Genomic DNA, 17,017 nt, shown 5'->3' on the forward strand with positions numbered 1-17,017 from the left:
AGTGGAGTCCTAGTAGGACTCCCCCCCCATGGCGCGCCCCTTGGTGGCCGGCCTCCTCCTCCCCTCCTTTATATACGGGGACAGGGGGCACCCCATAGTACATCAATTGTTCTCTTAGCCGTGTGCGGTGCCCCCCTCCACATTTTACTCCTCTGGTCATAGCGTAGTAGTGCTTAGGTGAAGCCCTACGCAGATCACATCACCATGACCGTCACCAGGACGTCATGCTGACAGAACTCTCCCTCGACTCTCAGCTGGATCAAGAGTTTGAGGGTTCTCATCGAGCTGAATGTGTGCTGAACTCGGAGGTGTCGTACGTTCGGTACTAGATCGGTTGGATTGTGAAGACGTTCGACTACATCAACCGCGTTAACCTTACGCTTCCGCTTTTGGTCTACGAGGGTACATGGACACACTCTCCCCTTCTCGTTGCTCTGCATCTCGATAGATCTTGCATGATCGTAGTTTTTTTTGCATGCTACGTTCCCCAACATCTCGGCCGCTTGTTTCCCTGGTCGGCACCTCCATGGCTATGGCCGCCTGCCATTGGCCTTCAGTGATCCCGTCGCCCAGCCGCCGGCGGGCTGCTACGGCGCCGCTTCATCACCCGTGACTGCTCTCTGGTGGGGGGCCATGTCGGCCTACGACGCACCACATGGCGGCGTCCCACAATCACAGCCAGGCTCCATTCCACATCTGTAGTCGGGCGTCCTCCCGCACATGCAGCCGGGCGGGCCGGGTGACGTCCCGTATATGCAGCTGGGCTACGCCCCGCGCATGTAGCCGGGTGGGGTCCCGCAATCGCAGCAGGGAGTCCAGCAACACCTGTTGGCGGGCCCGACTCATGGCTCAGCCTGGACGTAGCGAGCGGGCTTTTGAGCCCGCTCATGGATCGACCAGGACCGGACCAATCGGTCTCGGCCCGCTAGGAAAACTGGCCGGTCCGAGCTGGCAATTTCGGCCCGAAAATCGACCGGTCCGGTCCGGTCTTAGCTCGGTCCGGCTTGGAGGACCGATGGCCCAGCCCAATTAGAGCAAATCAGGAAGCCCATCACGCATCACACATAGAGATCGTGCGTGTGTGCGTGACCTAAACTCATCCCGCATCCCGTTCGTGCGTGTGTGCGCTGCCGCTTCCACCAGGACGCACCGCGCCGCCGCCGCCGCTCCTTCCACTAGCCGACTGGACTAGGACGCGCCGCCGGCCGTCGTGCCTCTGCCTCGCGCCGCCGCTCCCTTGTGCGGCTGTTCCTCCCCTCTCCCCCTCGCGGCCGTGCCTCCGCGTCTCTGTCCCTCGCGCCGCCGTGCCGCCACGCATCAGGTCCGTCTTCTGCGTCTCCGGCCACCGTGCTGCTGCGCCGAGTACCACTCTGATAGCCTGGGCCTACGTGGCAGTGATTGTATGCCGTTAGGACCGTGAGGACCGACGGTCCGCACCGAGCTTTGAATCTGCCGGTCCTGTCCCTGAAATTGGGACCGCTGCACTGCTCGGTCCGGTATGGACTGGACGGCCGGCGGCCGGTCCAAACGACGGCTCGGACCGGGACGGGACCGGCCCGGACCGTGTCCACCCTGACTCATGGCGGTGTCCCGTACCCGCCACAGCTGCCTGCGGATGGCTCCTACAGCGCTGCCCTCGCCAGCCCGTGGCCGGCTTCATCTGCCCCGTTGGCCTACGCCTATCCGCCAGCCTCGGTGACCGTGTCTCCTTATGGCGCGCCCACTTCATACGGAGCGCCCTACGACGGACCATCGATGAAGCTGGTGGCTTCGTCCGTGGTACTGAGTGGTCCTTCACCCCCGAGCTCTTATGTGTCGCCGTCTCCTTCGGATCATGGTCTATCTAGTGCACATTTGTACTTTGTGCATCTCATCCCGCTGAAGCTGACGACGGATAACTATCTGTCATGGCATGGTCAGCTCTGCTACTTTTCCACAGTCGCTACTTGGAGGGGTTTCCGGATGGCACTTTGCCGTGCCCACCGCCATACCATCTGGGGCACCATGTGTGGGTGATCAAGATCATGCCATTATCTCTGCCATCCAGTGCTCTCTTACGGAGGGGGTCTCGTCACTGGTCATCTTCGCCGATACGTCTCGGGATGCGTGGATGGCTCTTCATACCAGTTTTGCTTCGCAGTCTCAAGCGTGGGCACGCCATCCGCACTACGCTTGGGGAGGTGAAGCTTCATGATCTCGCCGTCACCGACTACTTCAACAAAGTGCCGGGTATGACTGACACACTTCTCTCCATTGGCAAGGCGCTTGGTCCGAAGGAGTTCACCTCTTATGTGCTCAACGGACTGAGTGACGACTATGATAATTTGGTGGAGAATATCAATGGTCATGACACTCCCATCAAGCCTGTGAGTTGTATGCGCGTCTCCTCGCTATGGCACAGCGCATCCAGGCTCGCTGCTCTATGCCGTGTTTCCCTTCCACCAATGCTGCAACGCGTGGGAAGGGCAAGCCCTACAAGCCACCAACTGGTGGAAAACCTCCACCGACCGTGCCTAGTTCGTGGAACACCACTACCTCCACGGCAGGTCGAGTCCATGCCTGCCGCCCTTCAGTTGTGTGGACTTGATGGTCACCTTGCCTCCCGTTGTCATCGTCGCTTCAAGCAGGATTTCTTGGGGATCAGGAAAAATGGCAAGGGTAGTGAGAAGCAGGCTGTCCTAGCGAGTCATGAGCAGGGGCATAATCCTTCTTATCTAGTTGATGCATCTTTGTACATGGATACGGGAGCTACCAATCACCTGATGATTGAGATGGGCCAGCTCTCTACATAGGAGCCGTACCGTGGACACGATCTGGTTCACTCCGCTAATGGGGAAGGTATGCACATCTCACATATTGGTTAGGCATCACTTCTTACACGTCGATCCACACAATTACTTCTTCTCAATGTCCTTCGTATTCCCTCTGTTTCATGTAATTTGCTTTTAGTTCCTAAACTTGCTCGTGATAATAGTGTTCTTGCTGAATTTCATCCTTCTGATTTTTTTGTTAAGGACTGGGACATGTGGGACGTACTCCTTAGAGGTCAACTGCGCCATAATGGTCTTTATGCACTTGATGTGCCACCAACTCCTAGTGCTTTGAGTGGTGTTCGTGTGTCTCCATCACATTGGCATGCACGCCTTGGTCATTCTGCCACTCCCATTGTTCGCCATTTACTTCATCCTCATGGGCTTCCAGTCGTGTTCAATAAACATGTTGATGCAGTTTGTAATGCCTGTCAGCAAGGCAAGAGTCACCAGCTTCCTTTTTCTCAGTCGAGTCGTGTAGTCAATAAAACGCTTGAACTTGTGTTTTCGGATGTATGGGGCCATGCCCAAAGCTCTGTTAGTGGTCATAATTACTATGTCTGTTTAATTGATGCTTATAGTCGGTTCACTTGGCTTTATTTTCTTAAACGCAAGTCTGGTGTGTTTAATGTATTCTTGCAATTCCAAGCGCATGTTAAGCGTCTACTCAGTCATAAAATCTTTCGTGTGCAATCCGGTTGGGGGGTGAGTATCACAACCTCAATGCATTCTTTAATAAGCTTAGAATTACACATCGTGTCTCTTGTCCTCATAAACATCAGCAAAACGGTGTAGCTGAGCATAAATATCGTCATATAGTTGAGACTGGTCTTGCTTTGCTTTCCCATGCCTCCGTGCCTTTCTGATTTGGAGTGATGCATTTTCCACCGCATGCTTTCTCATTAACAAGCTTCCTACACGACTCCGTTAGATGAAAACATCACTTGAGCTCTTGCTGAATGAAGTTCCTGATTATACGTTTCTCAAGGTCTTTGCGAGCGCGTGTTGGCCACATCTTCGTCCATATAACAGAAGCAAGTTGGAGTTTCGGTCTAAACAGTGTGTGTTTCTTGGTTATTGTTCTCTTCATAAAGGGTATAAGTGTCTTCATGTTCCCTCTAACCGCGTCTACATCTCACATGATGTGGTGTTTGATGAGAATTTTTTTCCTTTTTCCGCACTTCCAGTCACCTCCACCACTCCCACTTCACCTGAGAAATCTGCTTTACCTTTGCCTGGTCAATTTGTTGATGCTGCATATACGCTGTTGTTGCTACCTAACCATGGTGCAGGTACTGGACGTGGAGCACGCCTCGAGCTTCCGGATGAGCAGCCGTCCACGTCCCCTCGGATGTCCGCCGAGCCCACTCGTGACGCCCCTCTGTCACCTGGCTTGCCGACGGGGCTGGCCGAGCCGGGCCCCGCCACCTCGGGACTTGCCGACGTGTTGGCCGAGCCGGGCGAGCTGCCGAGCCAGCTTCGCCTGAGCCAACCTCTGCAATGGGGGTCGAGTCGGCGTCCCCGCCCGCATTGGCCGAGAAGGCGTCCACGCCTTCCTTGCCAGGCCGGTCGCCTCATGTGACTGGCTTTACATCTGGGGAGGGGTCTCCATCATCAGCATCATCTTCGTCTCCGCTGCCACCTCCGCCGTCTATCCCTGTTCTGCGTCCTCGTGCATGCAGTCAGAGTGGTATCATTCGGCCGAAGGAGTGCACTGATGACACGGTTGCGTGGGTTGCGGCATGTATGGCATAGACAGATACTGACCCCACTGCTAAGCCTCGGCATTTTGAGATGGCCCTTCCGATTCGTCATTGGCACAGTGCCATGGAGCTGGAGTTTCAGGCACTACAGAGGAACGATAGATGGCGCTTGGTTCCTCCTGTGTCTGGTGTCAACATCATTGACTCCAAGTGGATGTTTAAGGTAAAGAAGCATGCTGATGGATCTATCGAGCGATACAAGGCACGATTGGTGGCCAAAGGATAAACAACAGTATGATCTTGGTTACGAGGATACCTTCAGTCCAGTTGTCAAAGCTACCACCATTCATCTGCTTCTGTCCTTCGCTGTTGCCAAAGGGTGATCTCAGCTTCAGCTTTATGTTCAGAATGCTTTTCTCCATAGGGTCTTGGAGGAAGAGGTTCACATGCGGAAACCTCTAGCTTTTGTTGATCCTGCTCGTCCGCATCATTTGTGTCATCTTGTTAAGGCGCTTTATGGATTTAAGCAGGCTCCTCGTGCATGGCATGCCCGACTTGGCTAGGTTCTTTGATGTCTTGTATTTGCTCCGTCCACTGCAGACACGTCTCTGTTCATGTTTCATCGTCCTGAGATTACTATGTACGTACTGGTTTATGTTGATGACATTATTTTTATCAGCTCATCAGTGACTGTCATTGATCGTTTGCTGTCTGCTCTGAGTGGTCATTTTGCCGTCAAGGATCTGGGTGCTCTCCATTACTTCATTGGTCTGGAGGTTTCACGGTCTTCTGCTGGCCTGACTCTCACTCAACATAAGTATTCCTTGACTTGCTGCAACATGCTGGTATGTTGCAATGCAAGCATGCTACCACCCCTATGCCTGCAACTAAACGGTTATCAGCCTTGGATGGTGCCTTGCTTCCTTCAGATGATGCTACAGAATACCGCACTGTTGTTGGTGACTTGTAGTACTTGACTATCACACGGCCGAACATCTCCTATGCGGTAAACCGTGTGTGTCAGTATCTTCATGCTCCACGGACTTCACACTGGTCAGTTGTGAAGCGTATACTGCGTTATCTCTCTCATACTGTCTCCTATGACTTGCATCTTTGGTATACCTCCTCGAGTACTCTCTCGGCATTCTCTGATGCAGATTGGGCTGGGAGCCTAGATGACCGGTGATACGGGGGGCTATGCTGTCTTCTTTGGTCGCAACTTGATCGCCTGGAGTGCTTGCAAGCAGGCCACAGTCTCTCGGAGTAGCACTGAAGCAGAGTATAAGGCGGTTGCCAATGCCGCGACTGAGCTCATTCGGGTACAGTCTCTATTGAGAGAGTTGGGAGTCTCTCAAGAGCAGCCACCGGTTCTTTGGTGTGATAATATTGCTGCGACATATCTTTCATCTAATCCATTTTTTCATGCTCGTACGAAGCACATCGAAGTTGACTGTCACTTTGTGAGGGAAAGTGTTACACAGAAACTTCTTCATATCAAGTTCATCTCCTCCAAAGATCAACTTGCTGACATCTTCACGAAGCCACTTCCACAACCTCCGTTTGAAGGTTGTAGGCACAATCTTAACTTGCTTTGTACTTCAGGCCACAGTTAAGATTGAGGGAGGGTGTTAGATAATGTTTATATGTAGCTACCGTGTATATCATGTATATTGTGTATTTGTACACTTCGTGTACGCTTATATATATGAGGTAGCCACACCTGTTTTGGGTGTCGTCCAGTTTTCCACAAACATAATGTTTCACAACCACAAGAAAGTCAGATTTTTTTCATTTATTTTAAATTTTACTGTCAACCTGAGCTCATATAAGCTTGAGCTCAGTTATTTAGCGTCCACACGAAACCAGAATCCTATCAAACAAAAATCCAGCTGGGATATGAAACAACGCAAGTTACTGTGCAAGAAGCGAACTTACAGAACAATGCTTTGTGGAACTAGCATAACAAGCATCTCCAATAGGAGTCTGCTCAAACCGTTTTTTGGCATTTGGGGGCAAAAAAGTCGCGTGCAGCCCAAAAGAAGGCACCAAGTGCCGCAAATATACAACACTTGAGCGGCTACGGCAAAATCAAGACAAGCCGCGTGCGACCCTCCAACCATCAGTTTCATTCCCACCTCCGACCGCACCTTCACACCACCACCACCGCACTACTGCCCCACAAGCCATCCCCTCTGCACCGCCGCTCACCAAGACTCCATCCCAATCCCACCCAATATCTCGCCGCCTCGGACCGTTTCCGGAGCCCCCTCCGCTGCGCCGATTTGACCTCGGCTACCTCTCCGATTCCAGCCAACTGCCTAAATGGCTGTCGGCGGCATATGGAGATCAACTGGCACCCGTTGGTGTACCACTTCTGGCCACTCGACCATCGCAACGGAGTGTTTCCCACGATGTTTTCGCTAGCTGTCCTTGGCGCGGCATATCCTCCCATGCAATCACATCGACTCTCTGGCGGCTCACGGAGTCCATTTCTATGATTCTTCATCCCTGCTGGCTACCATCTAGCCATCGACGAGTCGTCCGCCGGTTTGCTCCTTGCCGAAAACAGGGTGTTTGATGGAATCCCTACAAGGTAAATAAATTTGTCATGCATTTCTTTGCATAAGCACAGAAGATTGAGAGCTCTAGATAGTTTCTATTGTAGATGAGCTCATGTGACTACAAGTTTTGCTACGATTCCTTGTTGGGTGAGGAGTTTGACATGGAGGAGGAGGAAGCTCTTGCGTTGATCTTGGCAATGCACATGAAAAAGAGGCCGAAGCATGGCGGTTCTATTGGCATGGATAGCTTAGAGGACAGAAGAAGGAGGCCACCATCATCCTTGAGGCTGTGCTGATCATGAGACATGGATATGACGTGCATATTATGGGATGCTTGGATCTTGCATGATTTCAATGTGCTCCACCGCTCACCTCTCTTTACAAAATTAGCGAATGAAGAACTTTGATCGGTGACCTTCCAAGCAAACGGATGCACCGACAACTTTCAGTAGTACCTCCCGGATGAGATCTCTCCAGGGTGGGCTACGTTTATCAAGCCAATAGTAAAACCCAAAGATATGAAAGTACATTTATTTTCACAATGCTCCATGGACGACTAGGAAATATGTTAAGAGGGCATTTGGGGTTTTGCAATGCCAATTTGCTATTGTGTGAGAACTGGTTAGGCTTTGGGATCAAGAGATCCTTTGTTACATGATAACATCATGCGTGATCTTGCACGACATGACCTCATGCGAATACCCTTTGTATGACCTCGTGGGATTACCCATGCGGACGGCTAGAAGGCAAGACCGGATCAAACGCTTTCTTTAGGTGTACCATGACATTAGAGATGCGGATGCACTGATCTTGAAAAGATCTCATAGGATCTCACAGAGGAGTGGTGGACATGGCATGGGCATGAACAACCATAGTTGCATCTCTACCTTTGTTGTATTAGTGTGATGAACTTTGTTGTATTGTGTGCTAAAAGCTTTGTTGTTGACTTTGATTTGATGAAGTATGTAATAATCATTGTTGGGTTTATTTTGGACATATGAGTTGCATTTGATATTTTCTGTATCCAATATGTATGTGTTATTCGAGATGAAAAGTGCATATGTCATTGCCGTGTGGCAGCCTTATTATAGGGCAATTGTTGGAGACCACATTTTTTCATGAAAGAAAGCAGTTTTGGTGCCTAATTTTTTTACTCGAGCCACTTTTGGTGACCTATTATAAGGTGCTATTGGAGATGCTCTAACACCTCAATTTATTAATGAGGCATAAACAATGAAGTCGATGCCATAGTGTTGTTTCCCAGTCTTTCTTGGTACAGTTTCAGCAATACGATCTGGAACTGGGATTCTGTAACAACATGATGATCGCCATCTCTCTTAGATGCAGTCAACGCGTAAACAATATGCGCACAACAAACAAGAGGAACTAACAAGCCACCAGAAACTGAAACTTAAGCTTAGATATCAATGCCAAGAAAAAAATCAGCGATGGCTCACGGATACCCCGAGTTGCTGTGTTGTTCATCATCGATACAAAACAACCTATTACTCCCTGACTGACTACACAATGCGCAGTGGCGGAGCCAGGAAAAATTAAGAGCCGGGGCAGACGGCAAGCTAACTAAAAAGACAAAATACCACATGCTCCTCCATTTCAACCTTTTTTTGCCAAACTTTTAAAATCTTTGCAACCAGAAAATGGAACATGATTTATCAAATGAAGAATCTAAGTCTCAAGTTGGTCTCTCAATAATGACGGTAACTATTTAAGAAAGATCTACTATATATTTCAGCAAGCCACAAGAAACACACAATTACCTCTTGATTTGAGTCACTGAAGGTCTGAAGCAATGATTCATCTCAACACAATCTAACGACATAAAAAATCTTCAGCCTGACAATAATGAAGAACGGTGATAGTCCTTCCCTCTAGTTCTGATATTTATAACTTCAGATTAAAATTGAATGATTTAAAATGATTGAACTAACTAACAATGATTTGGCTAGAGGAGTCAAGAAGAAGCAAAACCTATAAGGAGTGGAGATCGATTTTCCTTCAATGAACCTTTTCGGAACGATCGAATCCCCAAATTCCTATATAGATGCAAATTACAAACCAATTTACTACTAATAAAATCTCCGAACCTAAGCAGTGAATTCCCATCCCATAAATTTGTGTGTGCGTGCGTGTCCACTGATTGAAATCCCAAAATCTAGTTGATCTTAACTTACCTTGCCTAATTAGTGGACATGAATGTCTAGGAAGAGCCGTTGTGGATTGCCATCTTTTTTAAATGGGAGGATTGCCAAATATAATGGACAGTGAATTCCCATCTTTTTTAAATATGGCTAATTAATACGTGGCGCCATAGCATGGTTTATGTGGACGCTCGCTGGTGAGCCCGGACAGCTGCCCCGGGTCGCCGGGTACTGCCTCTGCCACTGATTTAAATAAAAATGTGTTAATTTTGTTTGAAATTAAAATTGGGCTAATTCTGTTTGTTATGCCTTGTTATCCTTTTACTTGATGTTGTTATGCATTTAGAGTAAAAAATGTGACAATTCTGGTTTTTTCTGCCTTATTATCTTTTTAGTTGATGTTATGATGCATTTAAAGTTGAATGTTGTTTATTCTGTTGTAAAAATTGTGCTATTTTTTGTTACTGTCCTGGTTTATTCTTTTTTATTCCTTACTCCTTTTTTATTTCATATGATGATGCATTTAGAGTTGACATATTGTTTATTCTGTTATAGCTATATATTATGATGCATTGCTAACCTGGTGCTTGAAATTTTGATATGTAGGGCTTGTAAGCAATGACATCCATTATATTTGGAACCATGGCCCCAAGTTTGGTGGGGGATTTGATTGTCGGTACTGCCCCCTAATCACTAGAGGAGGAGGTGCAACCTGCTTTAGGGAGCACCTTGGAGGTATACTAGGTGAAGTGAGGGAGTGCCCCAATGTTCCAAGAAATGTGCGTGCTGCAATAAGGGACTCCCAGGATGACGCAAGGCGGAAGAAGAGGGAAAAGACAAATCGTAAACTCCGCTTGGAACGGGATATCATGGAAGGGTTGTACCATGGAGAAGGGGTGATAAATATTGAAGAAGATGATGATGAACAGATTCAGGCCGCACTTCGGGAGTCCCTAAGAGACAAGAATGTCTCTCGTGCAGTTGAGAGGAGGAGAGGGAGTGGGAGTGGTGTTCGTGTGTCGCTTGGGAAACAAAGTATCACAACATACTTTGACAAGGAATTATCGAGCAACAAAGTATCAATGCAACCAAAGATCAGCAGTGCTTTGATTGTTGAGTCAGAAGATGTACTTGGCCAAGCCTGGGCAATGTTCTTTCATGCTAATTACATTGCTGGTCTGAAAGCAAATTGTCCCTATTTTCGTGCGGCAGTCAAGATATCTCAAAACCTTGGCCCAACTCCTGTTCCAACTGCTAAGGAGATTGATGGGATTTATTTGGACAAAAATTATGAAGAAGCTGAATAGTGGCTGAAGATGTTCTAGCAAGACTAGAGGAACTATGGCGTAACTGTGATGTGTGACTCATGGACAAGGCCTACTGGTATGTGTCTCATCAATTTCATGGTGTATTGCAATGCACGGATGTTCTTTCATAAATCCATTGATGCTTTCGGTCAAACTCAGAATGCAGGTTAGTTTCTAATGATTGAAATTATTTTTAATCATGCTCATTCATTGTTAATTCTGATTAGTCATGCCTTGTTAGCTCTTTACATGATATTATGATGCATTTAAGTTGAAACAATGTTACTTATGTTTATTCATAGTTAAATATGTATTATGCTTTTATTATGTTTTTACTTGATATCACGGTGTATTTAGAGTTGAAATTTTGTTATTTTTATTTATTCATGGTTAAATGGGGCTATTATGCCTTTTCTCTTTTTTACGTGATATTATTATGCATTTAGAGTAAAAAATGTGTTATTTCTGTTTATTCATGCTTATTTCTGTTTTTTATTACTTTCTTCATTTTTGTTTCAAACAAAATTTACTTCCAATTAATTGGCAGAGTTTATCTACAGAAAGATCAAAAAAGTTGTTGTTGAGGATATAGGATCTACCTCTTGAACCGGTAAGTAGCGTAGCTCGGGAAGATGTTCCCGTGGTTCCTGCACCGACTAGAGAGGAAATTAATGATGATGATCAAGGTACTTCGGATCAAGTCACTAATGAACTTCGTAGGTCCAAAAGGACACGTTCCACACCAGAGTGGTATGGCAACCCTGTCCTGGAAATCATGTTGTTAGACAACGGTGAACCTTCGAACTATGAAGAACCAATGGCGGGCCTAGATTCCAACAAATGGCTTGAAGCCATGCAATCCGAGATAGGATCCATGTATGAAAACAAAGTGTGGACTTTGAAAGACTTGCCCGATGATCGGCGAGCGATAGAAAACAAATGGATATTGAAGAAGAAGACGGACGCGGATGGTAATGTTACCATCTATAAAGCTTGACTTGTCGCTAAGGGTTATCGACAAGTTCAAGGGGTTGACTACGATGAGACTTTCTCTCCCGTAGGAAAGCTGAAGTCCGGCCGAATCATGTTAGCAATTGCCGCATACTATGATTATGAGATATGGAAAATGGACGTCAAAACGGCATTCCTTAACGGGTATCTTAAGGAAGAACTATATACGATGAAGCCGGAAGGTTTTGTCGATCCTAAGAATGCTAACAAGGTACGCTAGCTCCAGCGCTCCATCTATGGGCTGGTGTAAGCATCTCGGAGTTGGAATATTTGCTTTGATGAAATGATCAAAGCGTTTGGGTTTATGCAGACTTATGGAGAAGCCTGCGTTTACAAGAAAGTGAGTGGGAGCTCTGTAGCATTTCTCATATTATATGTAGATAACATACTTTTGATGGGAAATGATATAGAACTTCTGGACAGCATTAAGGCCTACTTGAATAAGTGTTTTTTGATGAAGGACCTTGGAGAAGCTACTTACATATTAGGCATCAAGATCTGTAGAGATAGATCAAGACGCCTCATAGGTCTTTCACAAAGCACATACCTGGATAAGATATTGAAGAAGTTCAATATGGATCAGTCCAAGAAGGGGTTCTTGCCTGTGTTGCAAGGTGTGAAATTGAGCTCGGCTCAATGTCCGACCACGGCAGAAGATAGAGAAAAGATGAGTGTCGTCCCCTATGCCTCAGCCATAGGGTCTATCATGTATGCCATGCTGTGTACCAGACCTGATGTAAACCTTGCCGAAGTTTGGTAGGAAGGTACCAAAGTAATCCCGACATGGAACACTGGACAGCGGTCAAGAATATCCTGAAGTACCTGAAAAGGACTAAGGATATGTTTCTCGTTTATGGAGGTGACAAAGAGCTCGTCGTAATGGGTTATGTCGACGCTAGCTTCGACACAGATCTGGATGACTCTAAGTCACAAACCGGATACGTGTATATTTTGAATGATGGGGCAGTAAGCTGGTGCAGTTGCAAGCAAAGCATCGTGGCGGGATCTACATGTGAAGCGGAGTACATGGCAGGCTCGGAGGCAGCACATGAAGCAATCTGGATGAAGGAGTTTATTATCGACCTAGGAGTTATTCCCAATGCGTCGGTGCCGATGACTCTCTTCTGTGACAACACTGGAGCCATTGCCCTTGCCAAGGAGCCCTGGTTTCACAAGAAGACTATGCACATCAAGCGGCGCTTCAACTCCATTCGTGAAAATGTTCAAGATGGAGACATAGATATTTGCAAAGTGCATACGGATCTGAATGTTGTAGATCCGTTGACTGAACCTCATCCGCGAGCAAAACATGATCAACACCAGAACTCTATGGGTGTTCGATTCATCACAATGTAACTAGATTATTGACTCTAGTGCAAGTGGGAGACTATTGGAAATATGCCCTAGAGGCAATAATAAAATGGTATTATTATATTTCCTTGTTCATGATAATTGTCTATTGTTCATGCTATAATTGTGTTATACGGAAATCGTAATACATGTGTGAATACATAGACCACAACATGTCCCTAGTAAGCCTCTAGTTGACTAGCTCGTTGATTAATGTATGGTTACGGTTTCCTGACCATGGACATTGGATGTCGTTGATAACGGGATCACATCATTGGGAGAATGATGTGATGAACAAGACCCAATCCTAAGCATAGCACAAGATCGTGTAGTTCGTTTGCTAGAGCTTTTCTAATGTCAAGTATCATTTCCTTAGACCATCAGATCGTGCAACTCCCGGATACCGTAGGAGTGCTTTGGGTGTACCAAACGTCACAACGTAACTGGGTGACTATAAACGTGCACTATAGGTATCTCCGAAAGTGTCTGTTGGGTTGCACAGATCGAGACAGGGATTTATCACTCCGTATGACGGAGAGGTATCTCTGGGCCCACTCGGTAATGCATCATCATAATGAGCTCAATGTGACCAAGTGGTTGGTCACGGGATCATGCATTACGGTACGAGTAAAGTGACTTGCCGGTAACGAGATTGAACGAGGTACCGGGATACCGACGATCGAACCTCGGGCAAGTAACGTACCGATTGACAAAGGGAATTGCATACGGGATTACTTGAATCCTCGACATCGTGGTTCATCCGATGAGATCATTGTGAAACATGTGGGAGCCAACATGGGTATCCAGATCCCGCTGTTGGTTATTGGCCGGAGAGCGGTCTCGGTCATGTCTGCGTGATTCCCGAACCCGTAGGGTCTACAAACTTAAGGTTCGATGATGCTAGGGTTATTAGGATGACTTGTAAGTGATTACCGAATGTTGTTCGGAGTGACGGATGAGATCCCGGACGTCACGAGGAGTTCCGAAATGGTCCGGAGGTGAAGATTTATATATGGGAAGTTGTCATACGGTCACCGAAAAGGTTCGGGGGCATATCGGTATTGTACCGGGGCCACCGGAGGGGTTCCGGGGGTCCACCGGGAGGGGCCACCTCTCTCGAAGGGCCTCATGGGCCGTAGTGGGCAGGGAACCAGCCCTTGGAGGGCTGGGCGCATCCCCCCCCTTGGGCCCATGCGCCTAGGGTTGGGGGGAAACCCTAGTGGGGGCGCCCCCATTGCTTGGGGGGCAAGCCCCCTCCCCTTGCCCCCCCCCCTCTAGATCTCATCTAGAGGGGGCCGGCCCCCTTCTCCCTTCCCCTGTAAATAGAGGGGCGAGGGGAGGGCTGCACAGCACATCCAAGGCGCAGCCCCTCCCCTCCCCAACACCTCTCCTCCTCCGTTAAGTGCTTGGCGAAGCCCTGCCGGAGTACTGCCTCTCCATCACCACCACGCCGTCGTGCTGCTGTTGGAGCTCTCTTCCTCAACCTCTCCCTCCACCTTGCTGGATCAAGGCGTGGGAGATGTCTCCGCTCCGTACATGTGTTGAACGCGGAGATGCCGTCCGTTTGGCGCTAGGATCTTCGGTGATTTGGATCACGACGAGTACGACTCCCTCAACCCCGTTCTCTTGAACACTTCCGCTCGCGATCTACAAGGGTATGTAGATGCACTCCTCTCTCTCGTTTCTAGATGACTCCATAGATTGATTTTGGTGAAGCAAGAATTTTTTTATTTTCTGCAACATTCCCCAACAATAATGTGGGACTAACGCCCTTAAGATCATTCAGAGTATATCCAATAGCAGCTCGGTGCTTCTTCAGAGTTTTCAATAATCTTTCTTCTTCTTTCTCTGAAAGGTTAGCACTAATAATAACAGGATATATTTCTTTTTCATCAAGATAAGCATACTTGAGATTATCAGGTAAAGCTTTGAGTTCAAACACGGGATCACCCTTGGGTGGAGGGGGATCCCCAAGAATTTCAACGGTAAGGTTATGTTTCAGCATAGGTTCCTGTTTAAGGAACACTTCATCTATTTCTTCCCTTTCCTTTATAAACATATCATTTTCATGGTCTAGCAAATATTGTTCTAACGGATCAGTTGGAGGAATAGCAATGGAAGCAAGACCAATAATCTCATCCTTACTAGGTGGTTCCCTTTCACGAGGTTGTCTACTAAACTTAGTGAAATTAAACTCATGAGACATACCATCTATGCCAACAGTGACAATATGCTTTTCACAATTAATTTTAGCACTGGCAGTATTCAAGAAGGGTCTACCAAAAATAATGGGACAAAAATCATCTTGTGGGGAACCAAGAACAAGAAAATCAGCAGGATATTTAACCTTCCCACACAAAACTTCAACATCTATAACAATCCCAATAGGTTTAATGGTATCCCTGTTAGCAAGCTTAATAGTGACATCAATGTCTTCTAATTAAACGGGTGCAATGTCGTGCATAATTTCTTTATAAATATCATAAGGTATCGCACTAGCAGTAGCACCCATATCACATAAGCCATGATAACAATGATCTCCTATTTTAATAGAAATAACAGGCGTGCCTACAACAGGTCTACGTGTCTTAGTATCGGGTCTAGCAATATTAGCAGTTTCACCCAAGAAAGAGATAACATGCCCATCTAAGTCCTCATCCAAGAGATATTTAATCATAGCAATACCAGGTTCCACATTAATTTGCTCAGGAGGTGTATAGGTCCTAGTATTACTCTTACGAACAACAGTCAAAGCTTTAGCATGATCTTTTATCCTAACAGGAAAAGGAGGTTTTTCGACATAAGCAGTAGGAATAATAGGATCACTATATGTAATAGTCTTTTCTTCGACTGTAATGGGTGCAACTACTTTCACTTCATCAGGAGGATTATATTTAAACCACTTCTCTTTAGGGAGATCAACGCGAGTAGCAAAAGTTTCACAAAAAGTAGCTACTATCTCAGAGTCAAGTCCATAATTAGAGCTAAATCCACCGAAGGCATCAGTATCCATAAAAGATTTAACACAACCGAACCTAGGTGTCATACCTGACTCCTTACCATCATCGGAACCCCAATCTTCAGAGTTGCGTTTAATTCTTTCCAATAAGTCCCATTTGAAATCAATAGTCTTCAGCATATAGGAACCAGCACAGGAAGTATCGAGCAACTTGCGATTATCAAGAGAAAGCCGATCATAAAAATTCTGAATAATCATTTCCCGAGAGAGCTCATGATTGGGGCATGAATACAACATTGACTTAGGCCTCCCCCAAGCTTGAGCGATGCTTTCTCCATCGCGAGGCAAGAAATTATATATGTAGTTACGATCACGATGAACAAGATGCATAGGGTAGAACTTCTGGTGAAATTCCAACTTCAATCGCTTATAATTCCAAGATCTCATATCATCACATAGCCTATACCATGTCAAAGATAAAGGGAAGACCTTCCTTTTGACAACATCATCGGGAATACCTGCAAGCTTAAACAATCCACAAACTTCATCCACAAAGATATGTTGTAAGTCGGAATGCAATGTTCCGTCTCCTGCAAAAGGATTAGCTAGCAGTTTTTTTATCATACCCGAAGGAATCTCAAAGTGAATATTTTTCATAAAGTTTAGTAGGTTGAGGAGCATTTCTTTGCTCTTCTGGTTGGGGCGAAGATACCCCAAACAGGCCCCTCAAAGGATTAGTTTCCGTAGTGACAAGTAACAGAAAATTTCAGCACACTATATAAATGTTTCCTTACCAAGTTCCACTCACCAAAAGAGCTACACTCCCCGGCAACGGCGCCAGAAAAGTGTCTTGATGACCCACAAGTATAGGGGATCTATCGTAGTCCTTTCAATAAGTAAGAGTGTCGAACCCAATGAGGAGCAGAAGGAAATGATAAGCGGTTTTCAGTAACGTTTTCTCTGCAAGCACTGAAATAGTAGGTGATAGATAGTTTTGTGATAAGATAAATAGTAATGAGAAAAAAGTAAATAAAGTAAATAAAGTGCAGCAAGGTGGCCCAATCCTTTATGTACCAAAGGATAAGCCTGGAAAAATTCTAATAATGAGGAAGGAGCTCCTGAGGACACATTGGGAATTATCGTCAAGCTAGTTTTCA

At 46.5% G+C, this 17,017-nt stretch overlaps 2 protein-coding genes across 2 annotated transcripts in view; both read left to right on the forward strand.

Annotated features, from left to right (window-relative positions):
• LOC123138625 (uncharacterized) overlaps positions 1-1,412 on the forward strand; it is a 14,187-nt gene extending 12,775 nt beyond the window's left edge. The window contains 1 exon segment of the mRNA XM_044558575.1: positions 1,144-1,412. Within this exon segment, the coding sequence (XP_044414510.1) occupies positions 1,144-1,412 (269 nt within the window).
• Positions 1,413-2,102: 690 nt separating this feature from the next.
• On the forward strand, positions 2,103-10,711 carry LOC123138626 (uncharacterized). Its single transcript, XM_044558576.1, is given in 3 exon segments — positions 2,103-2,366; positions 4,103-4,163; positions 9,840-10,711. Coding segments are annotated over 3 exon segments (1,197 nt in total).
• The last annotated feature ends 6,306 nt before the right edge of the window (positions 10,712-17,017 follow it).

Source organism: Triticum aestivum, chromosome 6B, assembly GCF_018294505.1.
Source record: "Triticum aestivum cultivar Chinese Spring chromosome 6B, IWGSC CS RefSeq v2.1, whole genome shotgun sequence".
Lineage (NCBI taxonomy): Eukaryota > Viridiplantae > Streptophyta > Magnoliopsida > Poales > Poaceae > Triticum > Triticum aestivum.